We start from the raw sequence: 26,843 nt of genomic DNA on the forward strand, positions 1-26,843 counted from the left end.
ATTTCTGCCTCATTGGTGCGGGTTTTGCCTCTGAATCAGCGGCGTATCCGCAGCTATTTTAAGACGATACCTGGCAGCTTCTAGTGAGCGCCCTAGTGCCACTGGTCAGGTGATGCGAAAGTGCCATCACCCAACCAGCGGCGCTGAGTGCCCCGTGAAGGAAGCGCTGACGGCCAAAGACAGCGCGGGGGGGGGGGGGGGGGAGCGCAGTATCTTTTAAATCAGCTGCGTACCCGTAGCTGAATTCAGGAGTCAAAATTGGCACCAGTGATGCGGATTTTGACTCTTTTGGATGTGAGATTTCCTGCAGACATACTACAGTGTGTTCGCCTTGTTATAAACATACCCTAGAGAATGACTACAATTCTCTTCCATTCTTTTCTTAATTATGGAAGACCCCTTTTAAAGGCCATTGTCCACAGGGTGATCAAGGACTGACCGATAACTCCCTTGTCATGGGTCTCTTCTCTAGTACTGATAATAAATTCATAATTTCATGGCCCTACATCCCCTCATGCAAACGTGTCTGCTTGAGGTTTATAATATAGTGAGCATGACTGCAGAAAAGACGAGCGATCGCACAAACTATTGGATCAATGAGGACCACATAAGTGCTAGGCTTGGACATCTAAACAACTTGCTATATTGTTTGGCATTTGTCCAAAAGCTGGGTAGCTGGGTGAAAAGCGAATGGACCCCATTATAGTCAATGGGGTCCGTCCGGCACTGTTCGGTTCTGTCTCTCAACGGAACCGTTCAGTCACAGGGATTCCCCTTTCCTGCCCCCCCGAACAGAGCAGCAAACCAGAACCCACCACGCAGGTGTGAAAGCCCCCCCTTAATCCAGGGCTACCTTAAGGGTCTTGTGTTGTCCTACTTTGGAACCAATTTTATGTATTGCCTTAGTCAGTTCAAATGAAAAACCAAGCACAGAACCCCCCCCCCCCCCAGTGTTCTACTATTTTGGGTATTCAGCTCGTATGAAGAACGGTCTTGGTGACTGTCAGCAAAAGAGATTTGCTGCAGAAATGAACATATCTGAGTGGGGCTGCAGGTCCAAAGAGAGTCATAAATCTCCCCAAATCACAATCCAGTCTGAGTGACTGACATACTGCGTGGCAATGGAGACCATCGCTCGTGTATATTCAGGAGGGACTGTTACAAGACCATACTGGGTTGCTCCAAACTTGCTGTTTTCAGCAGCTGTGGGGAACCCAGCGTTGTAGTTATGTTGAATTACGCTAATTGCACAACTCTGTATTTTCGGATCCAGCGCATCAATGCAGGCCTAAAACAGAAGCTCTTTGGAATAAAATGAAAGTTTCAATGGCTTCTGTGCTTTAGTCCAGATAGGTAACTTGGGGCACATTAGAACACACGATCACTGCTGTTAACCCTCTTTGTCCTGCAGGATTGGGTGACCGCCACAGACATCCGCGTGACTTTGAACAGGCTCAATACATTCGGGGATGAAGTGTTCAGTGACCCAAAGGTGCTGAAGTCTTATTACTATGCCATTTCTGACTTTGCCGTAGGAGGCAGGTAAGTGTCCGTTCAACAAATGGTGGATCTGTAGTTTTTATATTTGGCCGAAATATTTTGTTTATGGGTTAATGGTGAAAAAGGATACTAAAGAGGAACGTCCGGCTCTCCTGAGCTGCTGTGTTTTTAATCAATACTTGCACAACTCATGGAATAATTTTGGATTGTTTACTAAGAACTTTTAATTGTGTAGTTCCTCTGTTATACCTCCTGGAAAAGTATTAATAAACTGTCAACTGGGTGTCACCATTTCCTGCACGATCCCAGAAGTGCTGACAGTGACGGATTGTGTAGAGCAGGGGTCCCCAACTCCGGTCCTCAGGGACCACCAACAGGTCATGTTTTCAGGATCTCCTATGGTAAGAACACCTGTGGTAATATCTGAGGCACTGACTATAATTACATCACCTGTACAACACTGAGGAAATCCTGAAAACATGACCTGTTGGTGGTCCCTGAGGACTGGAGTTGGGGAACACTGCTGTAGATGATGCACTACTTCATATCGTCACATTCATGGTTAAGGCCTCCTTCCCACGAGCGTGACGGGCTCCGCAGCGTAATATTCCGCTGTGAAGCCCGTCACGGCGCCCCCCAGAGCCCCTATACTTACCTGCGGGAGATAGCGTGAAATCGCTTCCCCGCCCACCGCCGCGCGTCACCGCCCGTCACCGCCCACCGCCCTCGCGTCACCAGCCGTGTCACGTGCACGGCCGGCCGTGTCACGTGACGCGGCCGGACCGCGTCATTTGGCGTCATATGACGCTCGGCGGTGGGCGGGAAAGCGTTTTTTCACGCTATCTCCCGCTGGTTACAGCGGGAGATAGCGTGAATGGACGGCTTCCATTGACTGCAATGGAAGCCGTCAGTGCGTACAGCCCGTCCTCACCCGCAGAAAATAGAGCATGCTGCGGGTGAGGACGGGAGAAATCGCGGTGCGTAATTCCGCGGTGGAATTACGCATCGTGAGCATTGTGCTATTAGGTTCAATAGAACCTAATAGCTGCGGGCAACGTGGCGGATTTTCGCCGCGAATTACGCGGCGGAAATCCGTTCGTGGGAAGGAGGCCTAAACCAAAGAGCATTTTAAGTCTCAGATCATTGATGAGGGCAGTTTTTGGTCAGTATTTGTGTGACCTAGGCCCATAACCTTGGAAGATCAATCAAGACAATCAAGGACTCTTTAACGTGATTGGCCAACCGCGCTCATGTCTAGGCACCAACATATTCCTTCCAATTCTATTTGAGTCTGTATCAGTCCATCATGGGTTATTTACTAAAGAGACTCATGTGGCACAGTGTGTTAAGGCAGCAGAAATGCAGTCCTAAGCTCTCACTCACGACCTGAAGGTTGCAAGTTCAACCCCGTTTGGTTCAGGTAGCCGGTTCAGGGTTGACTCAACCTTCCATCTTTCCGAGGTCGGTAAAATGAGTACCCAGCTCACTGGGGGGTTAAACATGACAGGGAAAGGCAATGCCAAACATGTGGCAATGTCTGAGGCACCGGCAATAATTACATCACCTGTGCAATACTGAGGAAATCCTGAAAACATGACCTGTTGGCGGTCCCTGAGGACTGGAGTTGGGAACACTGGTGTAGAGAAACCCCATATTGTCAAGGGGACTGGTAATGCCCAGTTATTAGTATATTCATAAATTTTAGGAGGAATCACAGCACAATGTAGAGTTTTAAGAAGGGATTCTCCAGAATTGTTTTATGAGGAACAGGAGTATTTCATAAATCGCATGTCTGGAAAGTGAACAGGTCCTCTTTAGTTCAGGGCTACACGGAAACTTTGCTCATACTACCACATATCGCTGTGTAGCCCTGTGGTCTCGCAGTAGCATTAAAGCCAGTAGGTTTGCAGTGCCAATCGCAGGTTGCCACAACTCCCAGGTCACAAATTCCAATGAGGTAGGTTGTTTGTGATCTGTGAGTCAGTTGTGGCAACCTGCGACTCGTACTGCGAACTCATTGACTTCTATGACAGTGTTAGTCCCATCCCAATCTTTGCTCGTGTAGTCCGAGCCTAAATGGGAAACTTTCCGTTGGGTCACACCCGCTAAACCGTCACCAGCGTGTTCTGCTCTTTAATAGCCGCAGCATCATGCTTTTGGATACACTGTATATCATGCATGCGGTGTATGGAGTGTGAAGCACTGAGCGATTAGTGAACGAGAATCGTGCAGTTTAAACAGGCTGCCTGAGCGCGAACGAGCGGAAGACGTCACCAGATCATTCGCTCTGGCAAACAAGAATCGTGAGATTCTCGATGTATCTAAATGGGCCCTTAGACTAGTAGTAAAGTAACTGTGGAGTGCAGCATTTACTCTAGATACCAGGGGTCAATGCAGAAATCTCTCCCAGGACTGGGACGGTAACAAGAGGGCATTCTCTACTTCTAGAGGAAAGAAGGTTTCTACTCAACACAGAAGGGGGTTCTGTGCTGTAGGGTGGATTTGCCGCGGAAATTCCTTGCAGAATTTCGCTGCGGCTGCTGTGGACGAGATTTCTCAGAAATCTCGTCCACACAGGACGGCCAATGCGCTGTGGTTAATCCGGCAGAAACCGCGGCTGCGGCACTGCTTTGCTGACCGCAGCATGTCCGTTCTTTTTTCCTTTCCACTGCGGCCGCGCTCTCCTCTATGGGAGCGCCAGCCGCAGCGGAGGAGCGAGCGGCCGGGCCGCTTCAAAGCCGTCGTGGGTTTTTCCACGGCAGTTCTCCCGGCGGAAATCTCGTGGTTTTTCGCTGTGGCCAAACCGCGGGATTTCCGTCGGGAATCCGCCCCATGTGACCCCAGCCTAAGAGTGGTGAGACTAAACAATTATCATTCAGAAAATCGTTCCAACAAGTGAAAATGAATGATAATCGGGTAGTTTAAATGTGGGACTAGCGAGAATCGTGAGGTTCAGTGTGCAAACGGCATGAGCTGGTGCTGGTTTTATGCCGTCTGAAACTGAACAACCTTTGCGCGAGAACTGCACGATTCTCAACGAGCGGACTGGTTGATGACGTCAGCAATGCGTCAAACGCAGACTAACAGATCGTAAGATTCTTGGTTTTGTGTAAAAGGACAATAAGGGACTCTCTGCCGGAGGACGTGGTGATGGCGAAATTACTAATAGTTCTAGAGGGTCCTGGACGCCTTTCTTGAGTGCAATACGATTTACAAGTTGTTACTGATTTGCTTCAGAGCGGTCGGTGATCCCAGGATTATTCTGATTGCCAGACTTGGAAAGGAATTTTAGTCCTAAAATAAGGAAAATTGGCTTCTACTTCCATAGCTTTATTTTTTTTTGTCTTCCTCTGGGTCAACATTGCAGGATAATAGGCTGAAGTGAATGGAAAGATGCCTTTTCTTTCAGCCTCCCATACTAGGTAACCAGCAAGGGTGTACGGCTTTGGGGGCGATCCTTCCAGTTAATGAACCTTCATTTTCTTAATGCAAGCTGTAATTGAAGGTCCTCACTATTTTTTATAATGGTTTCCGCTAAAAATGGTTTTCTGAGATTCTTTGAGCCAGTCTTTTTTATAAAACATGGAAACCTTTTTTAAAAAAAGGCATATTCTCCTTCCCAATGCCCTCCCCATCCCCCACTGATGCAATCCTGGAACTGCCACTCATCGCTCACATGACCGCTTAGCCAATCACTGGTTTCCGCAGGCACTAGAGATGAGCGAGTATACTCACTAAGGCACATTACTCGAGCTAGTAGTGCCTTAGCAGAGTATCTCCCCGCTCGTCTCTAAAGATTCGGGGATCGGCGCGGGTGACAGGTGAGTTGCGTCGGGGAGCGGAGGGGAGAGAGATCTCCCCTCCGTTCCTCCCCGCCTCTCGCCGGCCTCCGAATCTTTAGAGCCGAGCGGGAGGATACTCAGCTAAGGCACTACTCGCTCGAGTAATGTGCCTTAGCGAGTATACTCACTCATCTCTAGCAGGCACCTTTGCATGAGTGGCACATGACTACTGAGGTCGGTGAGCAATAAATGGCACGTGGCCGCTGCAGTTTCTTCCGGCATCAGACTAGTGACTCTAGATGGGAGAGATGATTGGAAAGGTGATTATACATTTTCTGTCTTATAACATTTTCTGCCCCTGTAATTTAATTTATTTTCCCCTTTAAGTCTCCGAACGCCCTTTAATGGCAGCTAACGCTACGCCTGTCGTGTTTCTGCATACGTTCCAGCTTCGTTCTTGCATTGTTTAATCACCTCCTGGATAGTAAATCATCAACGACCTTGTTGGTGTTAAGGACATTGGTGAACAAGCCAAGATCTGTAGGGTGTAGTTCCTTTCCAGCTCCTCCGAGTATCATTTCCTCGTGTCATCCAGAATCCCTCTCTTGTTTTCAGGTGCAAGTGTAACGGCCACGCCAGCGAATGTGTGCGCAACGAGTACAACAAGCTGGTCTGTAACTGCAAGCACAACACATTTGGTGCGGACTGTGAAAAGTGTTTACCCTTCTTTAATGACCGGCCCTGGAGGAGGGCGACTTCAGAGAGTGCCAGCGAGTGTTTGCGTGAGTTTTTTGTTTCTTTGTTCTACACTAACTATACCATTATTGTTACACGGTCCTTCCATCATTCAGCTGTGTCAATAGTCCACGTGAAAACTAATTATTAGGAATAAACAAAAGTTCCATTGACTTCAAAGTTTGAGAACTCCCTCCCTGTGTATCCGGAAAGCTGCCCCCAAGCTAGCAAGACTCCGTTTACACACACCGTCCATGAAGACTGCTTTCTTTATGTACTTTTCATTGCATGCATCTTCGGACTGTACTACCCTGTTTCCCTGAAAATAAGACATACCGTGAAAGTAAGACATAGCATGATTTTCCAGAATTTTTGAGGATGCAAAATGATTTTTCAGGCTTTTTGAGGATGCTTGAAATATAAGCTCTACTCCAAAATTAAGCCTTGCTAACAGTTAATTAAAAAAGTCAATTTAAATAGTGTCCAGGCAGCTATACATGTAAAAAGGGTAAACCTTTTTGAACAAAAATTAATATAAGACACTGTCTTATTTTTGGGGGAACACAGTATGTGCAGGAGCTGATTCAGTAACGTTGAGCCCAACAGTAGCATTACAAGCATCCATGCCGATGGAATGCGGCTAGCTAGGACCGCTCTTACTGATGCTCCTCTCTGAACTTAAACTGCATTGTAATTGCTAACAGGCTTTCAGTTGTGATTCCTTTTTTTTTTTTTTTAATGCGTTTATTCATATTTTTCTACACTGGCGGAAATTGAAAGCATCACTCCCAGAAGGAATTGGTGGAATTTCATGGAACATAGTAGATATGTATAGAGTCCTAACCAAAATAAATGATCGCAAAATGAAACAGTTTATTGCTGTTCGGCACGGGTTTCAGTAAGAAGTGGGCCCGTCGTGGGGGCCCATACACTTTTGGGTTCTTGTAGGCATTGCATCAATAAGTATTCAGATGTCTTGTTAGGGTAGGTCTCTCCTGTTGGGGTAGGTCTCTCCATGCCTGCATGACTTTGCTGTTGAAAGATACCATTTTGGATGGTGGACATGGGTATGACAACCAGTTCTACCATTCTGCCCACATACTGGCAGGCAGTCATTGTGCCTTCAGCAACCACCAACTCGGTCCTGATGTCGTAACTGATTGTCCCCCAAACCATGAGGGTTTGGACCTGTGTGGCGCTCTGACATCACAGCAGGGGGGCCTTTCTCCAAAACGCCAGCAGATACGTTGACGATTAACACTTTACCACCAGACCGAATTGGGACTTGTCACTGATTTCCATTCATTTGTCCAGTTGCGTCTAGCATTACACCAGGTTAGTCGTTGCTGGAAGTGCAATCAGGTTAGCGGAACATGGGGCATCGGGGTCCGAGAATGCAAGCCAGCTTCAAGCAATGGGTTACAATTGTTCGTCGGGTGACTCTGACTCCAACCATTGCTTGGATCTGTGCTGCAGTCGCCCGTCTATCAGCAACCGCCATCCACCCGATTTGGCGTTCTACATATGGCACTGGTCTGCGAGCCCTGGAGCCTTCCTGTGTCCATTGAGAAACCACTCTCTGTATTGACATTGCACTATATGGCCAATCCTTCGGGATATTTCACAATCTGATGCCCCCATTTCAAACACGCCAATTACTCAAACTCTCTCAACCTCAGACATTTGGGTGTACGGAATTCGAACTGTACAATTTTTTGGCATACTTGGTCCTTTTTTGTCTACAGATTGTCAAGGACTTTCTTACATAACCCATTTTACGACTTATAAACTAAAGCAACGTAGCCTTTTACATGGCAAAGGGCCCCATAAGTTGCATACTAATACATGTACTTTTAATTATTCAGTACCCTTCATGTGGAGACTTGGATCAACGTTTCATAAATTTTCTGCAACTCTTGTCTGCATGTAACGATTTTTCAACTTCCCCCAGTTTATTTCATTCTCTCTTTTTTGTTACAGCCTGCAATTGCAACGGTCGCGCTCAAGAATGTTACTTTGACCCAGAGCTGTACCGTTCTACGGGACACGGTGGCCATTGTAAAGGTTGTAGAGACAATACCGACGGACCAAACTGCGAGCGTTGTAGGGAAAACTACTACCGGCAGAATGATGCCGAACCTTGCCTGGCTTGCAATTGTAACCCTGTTGGTAAGTATGTTTTTTTTCATTTCTTTTGTTTCCCTGAATGTTCTCCGGTCCTTTACTCTTGGATGTCTTTACAGTACGGCGATATTGCTTATTTTCACATTCTCTGCTTGAAAACCTCTCCTGGGTCTGAAACAAACAAGAAAACGTTACATAAACACATTGTAGACGGTGTCGAGCCTTGCAATCCAATGTAAATAAGCATCATGCTGTCTTCTAAACAAAGGAGACCTCCCACTGATTATCTGCCCCTTTGGCTTTGTAGATGTGCATTCCAACCTCAGCTGTAAGATCAGTAGGGCCATTGTATCTACCATTAGACTATACACCGTATATGTAGCGAGCTACCATGAAGAGCAATTAGAGAGTCTTTAACGAGAGCTTTGATTTGTATACAATTGTTTAAAATCATATTACAAGTTTTAGTTTCGTGAAGACATTTTTTTTTACCTTTTTTTTTGTACCTTTTTTTTTGTGGTTTTCACACTTTAAAAAAAAAAAATTTTTATTACCAGTTCCAACTGTATAGGCTGAGTATATTGAAATGGAAAGAATAAGCTTTTGGCGTAATGATGATTATAGCCATTCCATTTACTACTTATCAGAATTCAACAGACCTTACATGAAAGGGCTTGCCCAGGACTAATCATGACCTTTTCTCGGAATAGGTCATCAATAGTTGACCGGCGGGGGTCTGCAACTCGATTCCCCAGGCTTAGTGTAGACAGCGCTGGAAGCAAATAGTGCTGCATTGCAGCTGCTTGGTTTGGTACTGCAGGCACAGCTCCTACTTAATTCAATAGAAGCTGCGCCTGTAGTACCAAACCGGGCCACTGCAATGTTGACGGCACTATCTGCTTCTATTGCTGTAAACACTGGTAACAGGCCCAGGGATCCCAAGTGGCAGATCCCCACCGATCAACTATCTTGACAATAGTAAAACTCCCAGACAACCCCTTTAACTCCCTGAAGGTTCCCGTAGACTTCCGATGAACATCAGCTGGTCCCACTGGTTTCAGCAGGACAAGACCTACGCCTAATGTGCATGGGGTCTTCTCTCTCCCTTCAACAAGCCAATTAAAATCTGCATGTGTTTTTTTTTTCCTGAGTGGAGAAGGGGGGGTTAGGACATGCTTTATATTTTATTTTTCCTAATTTTTATTTTCGGAGCCAGTCATACTCTCTTGCAATTTAATGAATTTTCCAGCTGCGTGTGAATATGACTAATGACATAAACTTTTGTTCTGCTGGCAGAACCAAAAGTTAACAAATAGTCATTCTGTACTCCCTTTCGTCCCATCTTCTGATCACAAAAAGTATATTTTTAGAACTGTTTTCTAACAAAAGTAATGGTGCAGACTACAATGTAAGCAGAGATTGTTCTTGTCGGCCTTGTACAGGAATAGGGACTTATGATTGGATGCTTATGATCTGTGTTTTGCCTTCTGTATATCAGTGAGGTCCAAAGATTTAGGACATCTATGAGCAAAATAGTTACCATAAAGTTATCATTTTCGAGCTTCCTTCCTTAGAATACCACTTTGTGATGTTCCTCTGCTATTACTCCTGTGAATGTTTTATTCTATACGGACAACTCAGTGTCCGGACTACTTCTGTCTATAAGGTATGTCTTGGCATGGTCTTATTGGTGCAATCTGTGTCATATGGACACCAGGAATAGGAAAACCTAGCCATCAACTTATACATTTCCAGGAGGAATAACAGAGGAACTGCACAAGTTTGTAGTAAAGATGCTCTAGAACTTTATAGTTTCCAGGAGAATCCAAGCATTTACCAGGAGGGCTGGCGCCTCTCATCCTCACTTGCATTGCTTCTGACTCTTGCTTCGCTGTTCTGGTACCCTGCAGGTTCTCTTAGTACGCAGTGTGATAATTATGGACGCTGTAGCTGTAAACCTGGGGTTATGGGAGAGAAGTGTGACCGATGCCAGCCTGGTTTCCATTCGCTCACTGAAGCTGGATGCAGGTAACAGGATTTCAGATTTTTCCCAATGCCGTTCCTGCTATATCCATGTGTTGAGTAGTAACTCTATTCTCTCTCGCCTAGGCCCTGTGCGTGTAATGCTGCCGGTAGTACAGATGATTGCAATATGGAGACCGGACGCTGCGGCTGTAAGGATAACGTAGAAGGCTTCAACTGTGAAAGGTAAGATGCAGAATGGGCCCTTATGTAGAATCCAGCAGTTGGGCCCTTATGTATAAACTGCCATGCAGATTATTCTTCAGCGGCCCTTTTACGTGGGCTAATTTCAGGCCCGTGATGAGCGCCAATTAGTATGGCAAGTCGATCAGTGTTCATTTAAATGGCCTTCAGGCAAGCTGATGCAAACTGTTCAGGGGACACATCATGCATTATGGTGCTGTGCAAGAACCTGGGTGTCCTTGGTGCAAAAATTGGCATTGTAAAAAGCAATTGCTCAAAGGCCGTGTTTAAAGGGGGGCCTTATGATAGTCAATATCGCCTCAAAAACCAGCAGGCGTAAAGTCCCATTTAGACAAGACGACCGCCATCTAAACGACCGCACGATCGCTGACGTCACTGCTAAGGTCGTTGGCGCTCATGCGGGGCATTTAGACAGGCAGCAAACACCACCGGATCGCGGGCCTCCTTGTTCAGCACTTCACATTTCATGTAAAGCGCTGACTGGGGAGCGTTCACATTCAACGAGAATCCCAGAATCCAGCGACGTTTTTTTATGCTGACTTAGTCAGCGATAAAAAAAAAGTGAACGAATAGTAAACCCTTTTTTTGCATTTACACGGGACAGTTATTGCACATTTTTGCACATTTTTGTACATTTGAACGAAATTTGAGCGGTAATCGTCCCGTGTAAATGGCCTTTAAGAAAGAAGATAAAGCTGTCCCTCATTTTCATTGCCCACATTGCTGGAAGCTCCTCATAATTTACTAAAAATGCAAATGGAAGGAGAATGACCTTCCAGTCCATCGTTAGATTAGGTCTTATACTGTCCTACCAAAAGTATTTGGACCCCCCCCCCCCCCCCCCGTCCCCCATCAGAATGGATTGTGTGTTGTTAGCATGTCACATGTCCTAAACCATGCTACATGAGATGTAAACCCTTGGAGGTGTCAGCCATAGTTTGTGCACGCTATTGGGATATATGGGTTATGCACACAAGCTGTCCATCAGGAGCACAATGTATTGGCCCGTCTGCAGTGGTGGAAGGAGCGTCGTCATTAGCCAGGTGAGCAGTGGAAGAATGTTCTACGGAGTGATGGATCACGCTACTCCGTCTTCATATCAGATGGAAATACCTGTTTGTAGGAGAACGCTGTTTTATGCTAGTTTGAGGATATGGATGTTCCTTGATTCGGACTGGCTGCACCTGAACCCTAATGGACTTCTTTGGGACGAACTAGAACGTTGGGTCAGGAAATATAAAAAACACAGCCATCATCTTTAAGAGAACTCGCCAGACATTTGCAGGATGAATGGAGGGAAATACAAGCTGAAGTTTATCAGACGTTAGTAGAAAGTATGCCATGGAGTATTCAATGTCATTAGGGTTAAAGGAGCCCCACTAAGTGTTAACATATCTAAATACTTTTGATTCTTGCTCAGGTGTCCACTTACTTTGGATAGGATAGTGTATACTGTGATGATGATCACTTTATTCTCGTCTCTTCTTCCGTTTAGATGTAAGCCTGGTTTCTTTTATATGGATGCAGCCAACCCTCGAGGCTGCACGCCCTGTTTCTGCTATGGCCATTCCTCAGTTTGCAGTAGCGCTGAACGCTTCACCATCACCAAGATCGTTTCCACTTTTGAGACTGGTAATTATATTCTGGGGTTGGAGATTCTATCACCCTCTACAGTTTTCTAAATTAAGCAAAAGCTAATAACCCTCTTAGCGCCGTACTGGCTAATGTTACACATTAACACAGGTCACATCCTGACTACTTATCGCTGCCTTATTAGCTGTTGTGTGGCATACCTAAACATGCCGTTAGATGTTAGTGGATCCCTATATCAGTCCGATGTCTATAATCACATGTTTGCCTGCTATGCATGCTGAATGTATAATAATGAGGACATCGCCCATTAACTGTAGACTGCAAGGTAATTTGACTAATAATTGCGCGACCAACTTTACAGTAAAAAAAAAACAAACTACTATTAAGTGCCAATCTTACTCCACGCTCTGATTTGCGGAGACTGCAGGATATGTTAGATTGTTACAGATGGCGAATACCCCTTTTTGTGTTCCATTACTAATACAAAGAGAGATTGATGGATTAACTGCATTTTATTTTTTCCACTGAGACTCGGATTTAATGCCCGCGGTGTGTCTTACAGGTACGGATGAGTGGGTGGCGCAGCAGAGGGATGGCGGTGAATACCCCCTCACCTGGGTTTCTGAAAGTAGCTCCTTATCAGTCACCTCCGAGAGCTACTTTCCCATCTACTTCATTGCACCTGGTAAGTGTAAAGGAGGACTCCGCTCCTGTAAAACGTCCTGCTGCTTCTGATTACCACATAATTTATAATGAAATCCCAGTTGGGACCGTTGGGAACACTTCATCATTGAGGCAGCGACTGGTACTGCAACTCAGTGCATTAGAGGATCCGGTACAGCCAATGCATTGTACATGAGTGAAGACGGTGGAGTGCCGTGGTCCCGATCGGTAGGGTTTCTGGGTCTTGGGGCCTTCTTATCATTCAGATTCTTGCTGGATCACAGTAATCATTCCGTGTAAATGCTGCCAACGACTAACGGTAATTAGTTCACTTGTTCATTATTCAGTTTCTGTAAAGATTTAAGAATCAGCGGAGATTCTTCCTGTATAAATGACTGCCGGCTCACTGTGAATGGAGGTGGGCTGCTGGAAGCAATCTCCAGCCCACTCCGCCTCTATCATCACTGCAGTCATGGGAGCAATTATTGCTGGGACGACTGTCGGGTGCTTAGGTGCTGGACAATCATCCCGGGTAGAAGGAGCTTTACACTCACTAATCACACATTGATAACCTGGGAGTTGCATCCAAGTTCTAAGGTCTCCTCATTTAAAAAAACTAATTGCCCCAGAAAATTGAAAGAACTGTCATTTATCAACATAATCTTCCTCTTCACAACCACATTTTTCACACCATTGACACCATTGCGGCTGGAAATACTTCTTTTAAGGTTGTTTTGCTCACTGGAAATCATTCATGTCAGAGCAGAATGACTGGAACACGTGCGACCAAGGAGCGGGTTCTTCATCACTGAAAAAAGATTGCTAGGCGGAAGGTCAGATGAGTCGGGAGTATGAAGAACTACTTTAAACCCCTGAATAAAGACCGCCTGATGAGCAGGACGATGTCTTCATGGATTCGCAGCCCAACCCTGGGGGAAACGTTCTGCATCTTCTGTTTGCAGGGGTGTCGCAAATGACTAGACTGCTATAGAGTGGAACCGGGTTATCTTCAGCGACAAATCCTGGTTTAGTTAGGGAACGGACGTCTGTAGTGGTCATGTGTGGTGACCTCGGGGTGAGCGGCTCAATCCTGCCTTTGCTCTGGAGCAGCACACTGCCCCCTGCTGGTGTGATGGCCTGGGGGACCATCGCATACAACAGTTGGTCACCCCTAGTATGAGGGACAATGACAGCTCAGCGATATGTTCAGGACATCCTGCAGCCACATGTGTTCCTCTCATGGCGGCTTCCAGCAGGATAATGCTCAGCCGCACACACAAGGGGGTCACCGGAGCCCCCACAACATTGTCGCACTTCTGTGGCTGCCCGGTTGTCAGATCTATCACCAATAGAACATGTATGGGACCATCTGGGACGCCAACGTCCACAGCCCAGGAGTTTGCACAGTCTAGAGGCTCAGTTACAGAAAATGTATGGTAGCCTGCGGCATATCGCTCCACAATATGATTCGGTGCTTCTGGAGGACCAACGATTAACTGTAGAACAGATTGCCTGCGAAGTTGATATTTCTGTGGATTTGTGAACAAAATGACAACGTTTTGCCACAAAATGGCAACTCCTGATTAGGTGGTTGATTTTCTTGACAGTGTATATCCATGCGTAGTTACAGGACACACAAGATACATTCGGGGTGGGGGGTAAGCCATACGAGCATTAGGTTTCCCTTTATTTCCAGAACATCATTTTCTCATTTGTTCTCACTGACTATTATTTTGGAACTCGCAGTTCCTGCCTTGTGAACGGGGCAGCAGATGATCTTCTGCAGGAAATTAATTAATGATGAACTCTGCTATCGCCATCATCTTCTGCGCTCTGGTGAAATAGTATTTATAGCTGGAGACGTCCTAATATATTAAGTGAAGGCAAGGCTGTCTGTGGCTCAGGATGTGGTTTAGTTTAGAAGTGCGGTCTGCGGGAGGTCATTCGTTCAATGTCATTGCTCGGGATCTGTTATGTGCTCTGACATCTAGCGGCTGACTACGGCAAAGCACAGATTGTAGGATATGGATCTATAAGCCAGGAAATGGTATCCCTTAAAGGGACTGCATCTAAAAAAAAATATGGCTTAAAATCAGATAGAGAAACATAACATTTTTTGAATTTGTTTTTATTTTATGATTGTAGAATTCTTTATTCTGTTGTCTGTACAGGACTATGGGGGCGGCCATCTTGCCTGAGCTACATTTAGAGTGATGCTTTACAGCAGCTTCATGGGCCGTTCACACAATGGACAGGAGGGGACCCATTGACTTCTATGGGAGACAGTTGTAGACAAACTTGGACCTGTGCAGGGGTCATTGTGAAGGTAGTGGAGTAGATAAGCACAGTTGATCGCCTATTGTGAATGGTGGATCCTGTGTCTTCTACATATAGGCAGGGGCGTAACTATAGAGGTTGCAGGGGATGCGGTTGCACCCGGGCCCAGGAGCCTTAGGCGGCCCATAAGGCCTCTCTTCTCCATATAGGGAGTCCAGTACTATGAATAAAGCATTATAGTTGGGGGCCCTGTTACAGGTTTTGCATTGGGGCCCAGAAGCTTCAAGTTATGCCTCTCTGCAGCATGGTTTAGGTATGGGTACGGGTACAGATACAGATAGAGGGGGGGGCCCAGCTCACCTTTTGCATCAGGGCCCCTGAGCCTTTAGTTACGCCCCTGCATATAGGTGTTAGCTCCCAGTGTAATCCGGCCTGTGAGGTTAGTGAGATGATGACTGTAAAATTCTCTCTACTGATCAGGAAGTATCAGGCTATTATCAAGCTCTGTGGTCGGTGTGAAAAAATGCAGGATTTACGTTTTCTTTTTTTTTTTTTTATACAGTGTGATCAAAAATGTAAAAATATTAAATAAAAAATTATTTAAAAAAATGTTTAATGCAAAGGACCCAGTCTGTGGTCCTCCCTGAGTACCTAGATGGTGAGTGTGGAAATGCATCCCGATTCCAACACTCTTCCCTGTGCGGGGACTGATGTTCATGTAAATGTATATCTAATAACCTCTCATTGAGAAGCAATATTAGACAATGGAATGATTAGCGTAAGGCCTCGTGTCCACGGGTGGGTCAGATTCTGCATGCGGGAGCTCACAGCGGAATCCGACCCTGTCCGTGGCAGAGGACAGTGCTTACCTGTCCAGGTGTTCACTGCGGATGTGTGCAGAAGCGCTGGCCGGCACATGTACAGTAGATTTTTTTTAAAAAAAGAAAATCCCCTGCTTGGCCGCAGATCGGACGGCTTCCATTGACTTCAACGGAAGACGTCTGTGCAGGGTACCGCAGCAAAATGGAGCATGCTGCAATTTGTTTTCCAGACCCCAAATTCTGCAAAACAAATGCGCATGTTTTAATTCAGCTGCAAACGCACGTGTCTTCCTGCGGAGCTGCTTGAACTGCGATCGTCCATGCGGGTGTCCTGCAATTCAACTTTGCTAGTGGACATTGGGTCTAAGATATCTGCACTCACCTAGATATACAAGCTGTGTATATAACCGCAGGTGGGTACAGTAAGTGCTTGCGGTATACCGAGAGACTGAGGTGAAGGACCAACTCGCATAGTGTTGACTCTACTATCACATAGATGGCTGTCTGCGCTACTCCTCCGTAGAGCCGAGATTTTATGATGCCGTGTTTCCCCAAAAAGAAGATACTGTCTTATATTAAATTTTGCCCTAAAAGAGGCACAGTGTCTTATTTTCGCAAGTAAGCGCTGTGATTGGAACGAGCACCAGCCAATCACAGCCATTCAGTGATGTCATTCACTGTCTGTGAATGATCGAGCGCCGGCTTTGATTGGCTGGCGCTCAAACCAATCACAGCGCTTACTTGCTGGAGGCGGGGGAATTCAAAGCCCAGTTTACCAGAGAGAGACGACAGCGGAGAGAATTACAGAGCAGCCTGGGGAGATCATCGCTGGGGAGTATTGGGGAAAACTGTTTTGCATTTTACTGTAAATGCTGCGAGTAGTTGAATTGCCTAATCCCGATTCCAGTGAATTCCATGGGTATCTTAGAGGCGACTGATAGCTACAGCCATCTAAAAGTGAAAGTATTCACCTCGGCCAATGACGTCCCTGTAAGTATGGAAAACAGAATTGACCAAAACTCCTCCAGCATGTTTCGGGGGACATGTTCTCCTTCCTCCACATTGGAGGAAGCATGTGCAGCACTGAGCGAGAAATTAGTGGTTCTCAATGATGATCTGCCTGTCTAAACATTCTGCACGAGCGACTAGCAGTGACATCACCTGCTCGTACGCTCGTTTAAACGACAGTCGTCCCGCGTTAATGGGGCATTACTTACATTTGGCGTTTAGGCTGGCAGCGCCTGATATCAGCTGCTTTCTGCTACATCCAGTGAACCCCATGCATTGGAATATCAGCTAAAGCAGCTTTTACACAGAACAATTATAAATGTTCGGATTTCTGCGATCCAGCGACAATCTGAGCGAATTGTTCGGTGTGTAAATGCGTGCACCGACTGAATGCCGAACGTTCAGAAAACTGAATTGACGGATCGTCCAATATAAACGGGTGAGCGGAACGATCCCCGTCCGGCTCCGCCTCCATACAGCCAGCGATGCTTGTTCCTTTGTAAAAGCACACAAGTGATTATTGCTGGGATGACCTGTTGGGCATCCCGTCCCGTGTAAAGGCACCCTTCATACAAGACTATCACTTTTTACATTTATCTCTGCTTTCTTGCAGCAAAATTCCTTGGTAATCAGGGGCTGAGCTACGGGCAGAATTTGACCTTTAGCTTCCGGGTGGAGCGGCGGGATACTCGTCTTTCCGCTGAGGATCTGGTCTTGGAAGGGGCTGGACTGAGGGTCTCCGTGCCGCTGATCGCCCAGGGGAATTCCTACCCCAGTGAAAATGCTCTGCAGTATGTCTTCAGGTAAGGAGCTGCCTTCCAGTTGTTGGTGATGGGCCCCGGAGGTAGGGGGAGCACTTACACCCCTGATGTATAGCGGGAGCCTGTTTTATATACCAGTGACAGTGTTTATGGGAGGGCATATTAACACATTCCTTTCTAGAGGTTGGCAGATAGGAAAGATGAGCGATGAGATAGCGGGCAGTGAGGCTTGTGGGAATCTTCTACCAATCTCTAGGACAGTCAGCCTGTTATCTTCTGGTTACCTAATTCAGTCAAGTTAAAAAAATGTCAGGAATTTGCTACATACCTTCTACATACATGTGGAGACCTGCAGATCGGAGGGAGGGAAAGGGTTACATTAATTACATACATTACAGAATAAGGATACGGATTAAAACTTCCTTTGCACAATCCCACATCCTTCAATTTCCATAACGTTCTGTGTCGTTCCTCTATTACTCCTCTTAAAAAATTTATGACAAGAGGGAGGAATAGTAACACTGTCAAAGGGGTGTGTCCTTATGTCCTCTCTAATTGAACAATATCCGACTGTGTAGGGACACGCCCTCAACTGGTAATGCCAATTGTCAAATGTATTCATACATTTCTAGTAGGAATAACAGGGGAAGGCCTAATGCAGAGTTCTAAAAGAAGATGCTTCAGAATTGTTTGTTGAAACCGACATGTCAGAAGAACTGTCAGGTCCTCTTTTTAAAGGAGTTGTACCATTTGTTGCTGTTTTTCTGTAGGAAGCAGACAGCTCTGTCCATTGCACAGTGGCCAGAGTTGGTACTGCAGTCACTTCAATAGGACTCATACTGCAGTACCATCCAGGGCCACTATGCAATGTACAGAGCTGTCTGTCAGCTAGACGTGCAACAAATCTTTTAATAAAGCTCTTTGGATCACCTATGAATGCAGGAGTTTTCCCTCTTTTATTCACTTTATATCTCTGCTCCCAAATTGCTGTATAACTAAGCAGATTGCTTAGGACTCTAGGAACGCATGGGAAAGCTGTAATGCTGATCAAATTCAATACCTCCTTAGATGTGATTGTACTACTCTCCTTGGTCCCTGCTTCCACTAATCTTTCCAAATCAACATTTTTTTGGTAGACATCCGCTTTTGTTTAACTTCAGGGGAAAAGAATCTGGACTTCATATTTTGACCTATAATCACATTTAAAATCTGCACTTTTTTTGTTCATGGGATGGAGGATTACCAGATGTTGCACAAGACGAAAATGAGTTACAAGACAATTGTGAGAAATTTACGAACCTGAATTTCTGCCATTTAGTTCTTAAAGGGGCTGTTGTGGACTTGTACTATTGGTGACCTGTCCTCAGTATAGGTTATCATTAGTTGAACAGCATGTGTTTGCCACTCGGAATTCCCGCTGATCAGTTGATTGCTGGGCCCGCTGTCAATGCAGGCAGCGCTGTCAGCACGGCAGTGGCCCACTTTGGTACTACAGGCACAACTCCATCGAATTGAAAGAGAGCGCTGTGCCTGTAGGACCAAACTTGGCTGCTGCATTGTTGACCCCCCCCCAGACAGCGAGCCCAGAGGTCAGCATAGGTCAATAGTAAAGGCCCGGAGAACCCCTTTAATGTTAAATTCACAATACTTCTCTTTGTTTCACTTGCCGTAACATTCCTTTAATACAGCAAGCGCCTGCTGAGATCCTGATACTGTGGTGATCACTTTAATGACAAAATATAGTAATTTTGATTGTTCTGGAAATATAAATTAGAATGCGTTGTGTTCCCCCAGGTTGCACGAGGCTACTGATTACCCCTGGAGGCCATCCGTATCGCCCTTTGAATTCCAGAAAATGCTCCAGAATCTCACTGCAATCAAAATCCGAGGAACATACAGCGAAAGAAGTGAGTTGTGCAACCGCAGTCCTGTTACTGTATCACCAGCGTAATAGATTATGTAATGCTTACTTACCTAATGACCATGGGATCGTCGCTGTGTGCTGCCGCTGAATGATCCTTGCCATTCCCGCGTCTAGGCTATGGTTGCTATAGCTGCAGCTTTTGATGAAATTCTGGCTTGTCAGCACTATTCCATTATGTGTGTGCCATTATAATGAGACCGACTGTAAAGGTACATTGATGTGCATCTATATGCAGTACCAGATTGGACTACCATTATGTAGCTTATTAGAATTGATTTGATCAGCCTCATCTTGGCTTGGGTCGCTGGTGGGAAGCTTGCGGTTAGGAGACTCCACAATCTGTTGCAAGGTAACATTGCAGCGTACCTGTTGAAATCACTGGACGGCCATTGGTTGCATTACACACCTGAGGCCTTCTAGATAGATGCATATATAGGTTTTAGTTAAAGGGGTTCTCCCACTTCTAGTTATTGCTCCCCTATCCTCTTGGTAGGTCTGCAATAGCAGATCGGCAGGGGCCTGACATTCGGGAATCCCGGCAATCCGGTGTTTCACCGGGCGTTTCACCGGGCTAGTACCTGTGGGTGCAGGGCTGTTTTTCCTCCTGGAACATTATGCAGCAGCCCCCGCTGGTATTGCATGCGGAGTTCCCTTAAGTTTCCTGAGGATAGGTAATCAACAGCTAGAAGTGGGGGAACACCTTTAACCACTTCATGACCACATAATGTAAATTTATTTAATGCGTTTATGAAGGGTGTATGGTATTATCCATATAACACACGCCGGGTATTACGCATATGGTGTGTGTTATATGGATCAGTAAAATTAGGCCAGGCTCAAAGTTCATATGTCCCTTTTACTGGGCTTAGAACGCTGTAAAAACTACATAAACGCACACTAAAAATAGTGTAACTACATTTTTTTTTAATCCCCACTTAATTTTTATAAGTTTGTCAGTACAACATATGGTACATTAAATGGTACCATTAACCCTTTCCAATCCAATTTGTATCCTGGTTTTCCTAGGGGGCTTACTCTTTTCTATCGTTACCAATGGCACCATCTACTGGCTGAAGCCAGTACTGCATGAGGTGACACGTTGGATAGGCTCAGACAGCAGAGAGGCTGACAATATACAGTAAGAGAACCCCAACAGCTTTTCCAACATCGGAGCTGTACAGCCTTAAATCATAATGTCTTCAGACGTCAGACAGTGGATTGGAAAGGGTTAAAGAAAAAAATTAACTTTTGTGCTGCAGAAGGCCTCACTGTCAATGGGAAAAATGAAAAAAAGTTATGGGTCTGAAGTGGTTAATATCTACTCTTTAATCAATTATCTATAGAATAGGTGATAAGTCTTATGGGTGGGAGTCTCACTGCTGAGACCCCCACTGATCATTAGAACGAGAGTCATGTATCCCTTTTTTCTCTTCGCTGCCCCAGTTGCACATTCGTGGTGCCACCCTAATGTGGGGTGCTTGTATTTGACTGCTCCTGACATGAATGGAGCATGTGGGACCATCGCTCCATTCAATCTCCATATGACTGCAAGTGGGTGCAGTGAGGAGAAGAGGGGGAGACAGGACTTTTTTGACAAGTTTGGTGAGGGTTTCAGCGGTGGGACCCTAGCCGGTCAGACTTTTATCACCTACTCTATGGATAGGTGATAAAAGTCGATTCTGTGAAAACCCCTTAATTTTACACCTTGTTGGCAGTGTGACCCATACAGCATTTTCTTGTCTGCGCCATATGTCTTTGTCTTGCCATTAGTATCTAAATAATTAATGACTGCTAGAAGTAGCCTTTTTGGACACCTTTTGGGTATTATCACTCAACTTCCCTGATGTAAAAGTGTTATCGGAGCTCTTAGCAGAAGTCCCAATTGATTAGAGGTCTGAATTCGACACTTGGCCACATTGACTCAGTCTTGGCTACGTACCCGACCTGGAGACCATGGAAGAACTGAAGCATGCTTTACCTATAGCAGAGGAGAACCTGGTAAATTTTGCCTTAAATGGCCTAGTTTCTGAAAACCATCTGTAGTGTAAACATAGAAAATATGAAGAAGCTCCTATTTGCATGACAGAAAACCGTTGCCTTTATTTGCCCATAAAGAATGTATAATTACTTGTTCCCTGTCTGGACACGGCTGCGGTTTTATAGATTTTACCTCAACGCTGTTACTATGGACACAGGGATGTTCTTTGTCTGACTCCATCTCTTCATGACTCAATCTCTCTCATAAGCTAGCTTAAATCGCCTTTCATGTGCTTCATGTGTATTGTGCATCTATTGCTGGAGTAGACAGCCGTGCAAAGTGGATTTGAGAGACTCCAATACAGAGGCAAGCAGCCGCCGGGACTCCAACTATTGTGGCGTGCCAAGCCCGCTGGGAGACCTAAAGTTCCTGCAGCTTGGCTGCTCCAGAGTGTCTGTTCTTTCAAAACTTACCAAAATGCCTTAATTTTTTTCTACTTTGTCCCTAAATCTGGTATCCAGAACATGAATATTTCACTTAATGGATAATCCATGATCATTTCTTCACAGGTGCTGGTTTCCTTGAGGAGGTTACTTTAGTAACTGCAGAAGTTGGATTTGGCAGTCCCGCACCGTGGGTGGAGGTGTGCAGCTGTCCTGTCGGGTATATTGGGCAGTTCTGTGAAAGGTGTGCCCCTGGATACCGGAGAGAGAACCCCGGCTTAGGACCTTACAGTCCGTGTGTACTGTGCACTTGTAATGGTCATAGCGAGACGTGTGACCCCGAGTCAGGTGTGTAATAATAGGATGTAAATATCGGAATATGCTCCCTGGCTCATCACTAGTTAAAGGGGTACTGGCATCACGGCTTTTCATGGCCCTCTGTTTCTGATCACCTCTCGGAAACAGCCGAGCACTTCAGTTCGATTTCCGTAGCCCTCATCAAAGTGGATGGGGGCTACAGGAATAGTGTGGCCCGTTGTGCTATGCTGTTTCTGTAGTGCCTATTCAAGAGCAGCTATGGAAACTGGGCTAGGGTGGCTGGTAACTATAGCAGCAATTTCTTGTCTCTGCTATGAAAAGCCTATATGGGAATACCCCTTTTTAAGGGTTTCTGACATAAAAAAAAAAAAAAAATTTGCCTTGCCTGTGAATCACTGCCCCGCAGATGTTTTTTTTTTTTGAATGTTAAAACAGCCTTACGCCACTTCAAGGATGTAGCGAGCCGCCGCCGTGGCGGAGGATCGCAAAGTTTCTTCCATTGTTTTCAACAGGAGACTTTGCATCGCATGCACATAGCACATGGTGCGATACTGGCGCCACTGAAAACAATGGGCGCTGCAATGCGAGAGCATGCAGGAAGATAGAACATGCTGCAATTTGTTTCCTGCATCGCGGTGCCGTGTGGGAAAACATCGCTCATGTGTATGACCCCATTCAGAAGAATGGGGTTCATATTTGTGCTTCTCGCATGGCACAAATTGCGCACTATTTTCTCACCCGTGTGAAGGCGGCCTCACTCGGACAAACCATATTGCGCCTGAGAACCTTGAGTGTAACTTGCATTGGATTGCATGCAAGCACTCATTGCAGACCAGAAAGGGACGTGTGGAGATTTTTTTTCCGCTCTGACCATTAGTCATTATAATGAGTCAGTGTGCTGACCATGAAATATATGGATGGATTAGCATAGTCTGCTATACTGGTCCATAACCCTAACCTACCTCTTTTTGTCCACAGTCAGATTTAGTGGCCCCTTATGGACATCTTTAGCGTGTATATCAAGAGCTGTCCCAACATACACAGTAAGGCCTTATGTCCACGGGCGCATTTGATTTGCGGAATCCGTGCGGGGCACCCGAAAAACAAACCACCCGTAGGGATGCATGGGCGTCCGTAAATTAATGCATGTGGATTTGATTTGCGGACCTACTGCTTCGAAAAACAAATCACAGCATGCTCAATTTCTGTGCGGGTCCCGCACTGACTACTTCCATTGAAGTCAATGGAAGCCGTCCCAGTGGGCACCAGGCTTAAACGAAAAACATGATGTGCGTTGGGGCCTTACGGTTGCGCTGCAATACGGACTTTTCTATTCTTGGACTTACTAACCATGGTGAGTGCAGCGGTGTTATATCTGTATTAAGGAGATGACCAAAATGCTTTCCCTTACCCTGTAGGCGTGTGCGACTGCCAGCACAATACGGGAGGCCCACATTGTGAGAGGTGCAGTGAGGGCTTCTATGGAGACAGCACAGCAGGTACCAACTCTGACTGCCAGCCGTGCCCGTGCCCTGGTGGCTCCAGCTGTGCAGTTGTACCCCGTACCAAGGAAGTAGTGTGTACCAACTGTCCTCTGGGCACTACAGGTGAGAACGGTCTGGTTTTGTATCCCGCTAAGAATTTTCCTTTTTTTCCCATTCAGTGGTTGTCTGAATTTTTATTATATTTTTTTTTTCCTCCTTAGGAAAAAGATGTGAGCTTTGTGACGATGGCTATTTTGGTGACCCACTTGGACAGAACGGAGCACCTCGCCCCTGTCGTCCCTGCGAATGCAACAGCAACATTGATCCGAATGCCGTGGGAAACTGTGATCGCCTGACCGGCGAGTGTCTGAAGTGCATCTATAACACGGCCGGCTTCTACTGCGACCGCTGCAGGGATGGGTTCTATGGAAACCCTCTGGGGGCCACACCAGACCAAAAATGCAAAGGTATCCTATAGCTCAATGCTAGGCTGCACCGTAATAATTGCATATCCTAAATAGGGGGTTGCTAGTTAAGAGAGCGTACTTTTGACTGACCAGTGCATGAACATATGTAACCTCGGACTATTATTTCAGCCTGCAGTTGTAACTCATACGGCACAGTGAGAAGTCAGAGCAGCTGTAATCAGGTGACCGGCCAGTGCGAGTGCCTGCCGCACGTGATTGAGAGGGACTGCTCGGCCTGCGAGCCTGGATTCTTCAACCTTCTGAGTGGTCAGGGATGTGAGCGGTAAGGGGCATACACTTTATTTCTTTGGCATACAACACTTCGGGTAGAGCGGTGGTTCTTAACCTCCTGGGTTCGATTGAACCCTAGGGGTTCGGTGAATCAGTCTCAAGGGTTCGGAAGACACATGAGTGGGAGCGGTACACGTTTAGCATTGCAACAGCAAATGTCAATGATGAATACCTCAACGAAATCACTGAACTTCAGCAGAGCCAGGTTCAACAGCAACTCTTCAGAACAACAACGCTCTGGTGTCACGCATCTCTGAACTCGTCTCTGAAAGGCAACAGCAAAAGTCACATTGATTTGCAGGAAATATTCATTGAGTTCATTGTGTACAACTGATGCACGGTTCATTTTGTGCACTCATAAAATATAAACCTAGGCTTGGAAAAATAGAATAAGATTTTTTTCCAATTATGAAGGGTTCGGTGAACCCATGTATGAAACTTGCAGGGTTCAGTACCCCCAACAAGGTTAAGAATAGAGATGAGCGAGTATACTCGCTAAAGGCAATTGCTTGAGCGAGCATTATGAGCGGGACGGAACGGAGAGGGAGAGAGAGATCTCCCCTCCATTCCGCCCCGCTCTCCCCCGCAGCTCCGTGCCCGCTGCCGGCACCCGAACCTGCAGTCTCGAGCGGGGGAGATACTCGCTAAAGGCAATGCTCGCTCGAGCAATTGCCTTTAGCGAGTATACTCGCTCATCTATCGTTAAGCACAACTACGGAAGAGGCCCTGTACGCTGGGTGTCTTGTTTCTTGTACGTCATACAACCACAGATATTCCACTATCTAGAGCTTAAAGGGAACCTGTCACCAGGTTCATGCTGCCCAAACCAAAGGCAGCACGAACGCAAACAGATAAATAAAAAAAAGTTACTTGGAACCTAGAGCTCTCTAGTCCAAGGGACGGGCTGCTCCTGGCTCTCCACACCGGCAGCATTGAAAGGGACGGCTCCTCTTCCTGCTTGTAAATAAGGCGAGGGCTTTCAGTCAATATGTTGCAGGCGGGAAGAGCCCGCTGTGGCCCACCCTTTTGGCTCAGAGCTCCATTCTAGCTGAGCTCCGAGTCAAACTTCTAAGTATCATTTTTTTTTTTTTTTTTTTAAGACCTACGTGGTCCTAATGGGATTATCTGTCCCGGGTTCTGAACAGGTGATAAGTTCACCTTAATATATAATGTTCTCTTCTCCATTACTCCAAATTCTTGAACTACGAAATTATAAGGAATAGAGTTCTAATTACACGTTTTGGTTTTGTATTTAATAGATGCGAGTGCCATCCCCTGGGGTCTACAAATGGGCAGTGTGATATCCGTACTGGACAGTGTGAATGCCAGCCGGGCATCAGTGGATTACGTTGTCAGCATTGTGAGCCCAACCACTTTGGCTTTGGACCTGAAGGCTGTAAACGTGAGTGTACTGATAATGATAATGCATTTATATAAATGGTTCATCATTCACTTTACTTGCAGGAGTGACGAGGATAGTATTTCTGAGACGATTCATTTCTTCGTGTCTTGTAGCATGTGACTGCGATCCTGAGGGCTCCTTCAGATTACAATGTAGGGAAGACGGGCGCTGTGAGTGTAAAGATGGTTTCGTGGGAGTCCGCTGTGACCAGTGCGAGGAAAACTATTTCTACAACCGCTCAGGTCCAGGCTGCCAAGAGTGTCCTGCGTGCTACAGACTGGTGAAGGATAAGGTGAGTGGACTTCTTTCCATGGGTGTGTAATACCCAGTGTAGCATGGGTGCATTTTGTGATTTTTATCATTTTATATACAGGGTGCATCAAAAAGAATGGTGCAGTATATGTGTTGACCTGCAGCAACCAGAATGACATGCAAGGATGGAAGTTTTTATTGCACCTTACAGATGTTCGATGTGGGTGTCGTTGGTGACACAGCAGATGTGGAGTCCATAGTCCAGTTCTGCCCAGACGCGCCCAACCATATCCTCCTATCAATTCCACTGCTGCGGAGATGTGGTGTTTTAGGTCTTCTAGTGTCCCTAATGGTGCCCACATTAAACATCTGTAAGGTGCAATAAAAACTGGAAGAGTTCTTAAATCTTTTTATGGAATTCTAGCTATGTCAATTCATATGTCGTCATGAAAGGATATGCTTTACTTTTGCACCCTTTTCTTTGAATAAGGACTCATTCACACGGGCATATTGCCACCACTTATCAAGCACATGTATTTCCTGTGCGTAACATGCGGTGAATGGAAGCTGTGAAAGTCTATGGACTTTCATTCTTCCATTCACACCTGCGTATGATATGCTATCCATTCACAGGCATTGCGAGGGAGCGTCGGTTCAATATGCAGCCCGCTCTGCACTGAGCGGGGAATATAAAATAAGTCACTCTGTGCATGTCCGTGACGTCAGTGCCGATTGCAGCCCGTACGCAATCTCTGCCGGCAGAGATAGTGGGCTACAATGAGTACAACACAGAG

General features: G+C 46.0%; 1 protein-coding gene across 1 annotated transcript in view; it reads left to right on the forward strand.

Moving 5' to 3' along the window:
- Nucleotides 1-26,843, forward strand: part of LAMC1 (laminin subunit gamma 1) — a 108,108-nt gene that overhangs the window by 63,450 nt on the left and 17,815 nt on the right. The window contains exons 3-17 of the mRNA XM_066597448.1: nucleotides 1,412-1,542; nucleotides 5,898-6,064; nucleotides 7,998-8,186; nucleotides 10,052-10,169; nucleotides 10,251-10,349; nucleotides 11,863-11,999; nucleotides 12,523-12,645; nucleotides 17,343-17,532; nucleotides 19,285-19,397; nucleotides 21,962-22,183; nucleotides 23,572-23,760; nucleotides 23,859-24,104; nucleotides 24,234-24,387; nucleotides 25,655-25,797; nucleotides 25,911-26,089. Of these exons, the coding sequence (XP_066453545.1) occupies nucleotides 1,412-1,542; nucleotides 5,898-6,064; nucleotides 7,998-8,186; nucleotides 10,052-10,169; nucleotides 10,251-10,349; nucleotides 11,863-11,999; nucleotides 12,523-12,645; nucleotides 17,343-17,532; nucleotides 19,285-19,397; nucleotides 21,962-22,183; nucleotides 23,572-23,760; nucleotides 23,859-24,104; nucleotides 24,234-24,387; nucleotides 25,655-25,797; nucleotides 25,911-26,089 (2,400 nt within the window). The remainder of the gene's footprint in view (nucleotides 1-1,411; nucleotides 1,543-5,897; nucleotides 6,065-7,997; nucleotides 8,187-10,051; nucleotides 10,170-10,250; nucleotides 10,350-11,862; nucleotides 12,000-12,522; nucleotides 12,646-17,342; nucleotides 17,533-19,284; nucleotides 19,398-21,961; nucleotides 22,184-23,571; nucleotides 23,761-23,858; nucleotides 24,105-24,233; nucleotides 24,388-25,654; nucleotides 25,798-25,910; nucleotides 26,090-26,843) is intronic.

Source organism: Eleutherodactylus coqui, chromosome 3 (assembly GCF_035609145.1).
Source record: "Eleutherodactylus coqui strain aEleCoq1 chromosome 3, aEleCoq1.hap1, whole genome shotgun sequence".
Taxonomy (NCBI): Eukaryota; Metazoa; Chordata; class Amphibia; order Anura; family Eleutherodactylidae; genus Eleutherodactylus; species Eleutherodactylus coqui.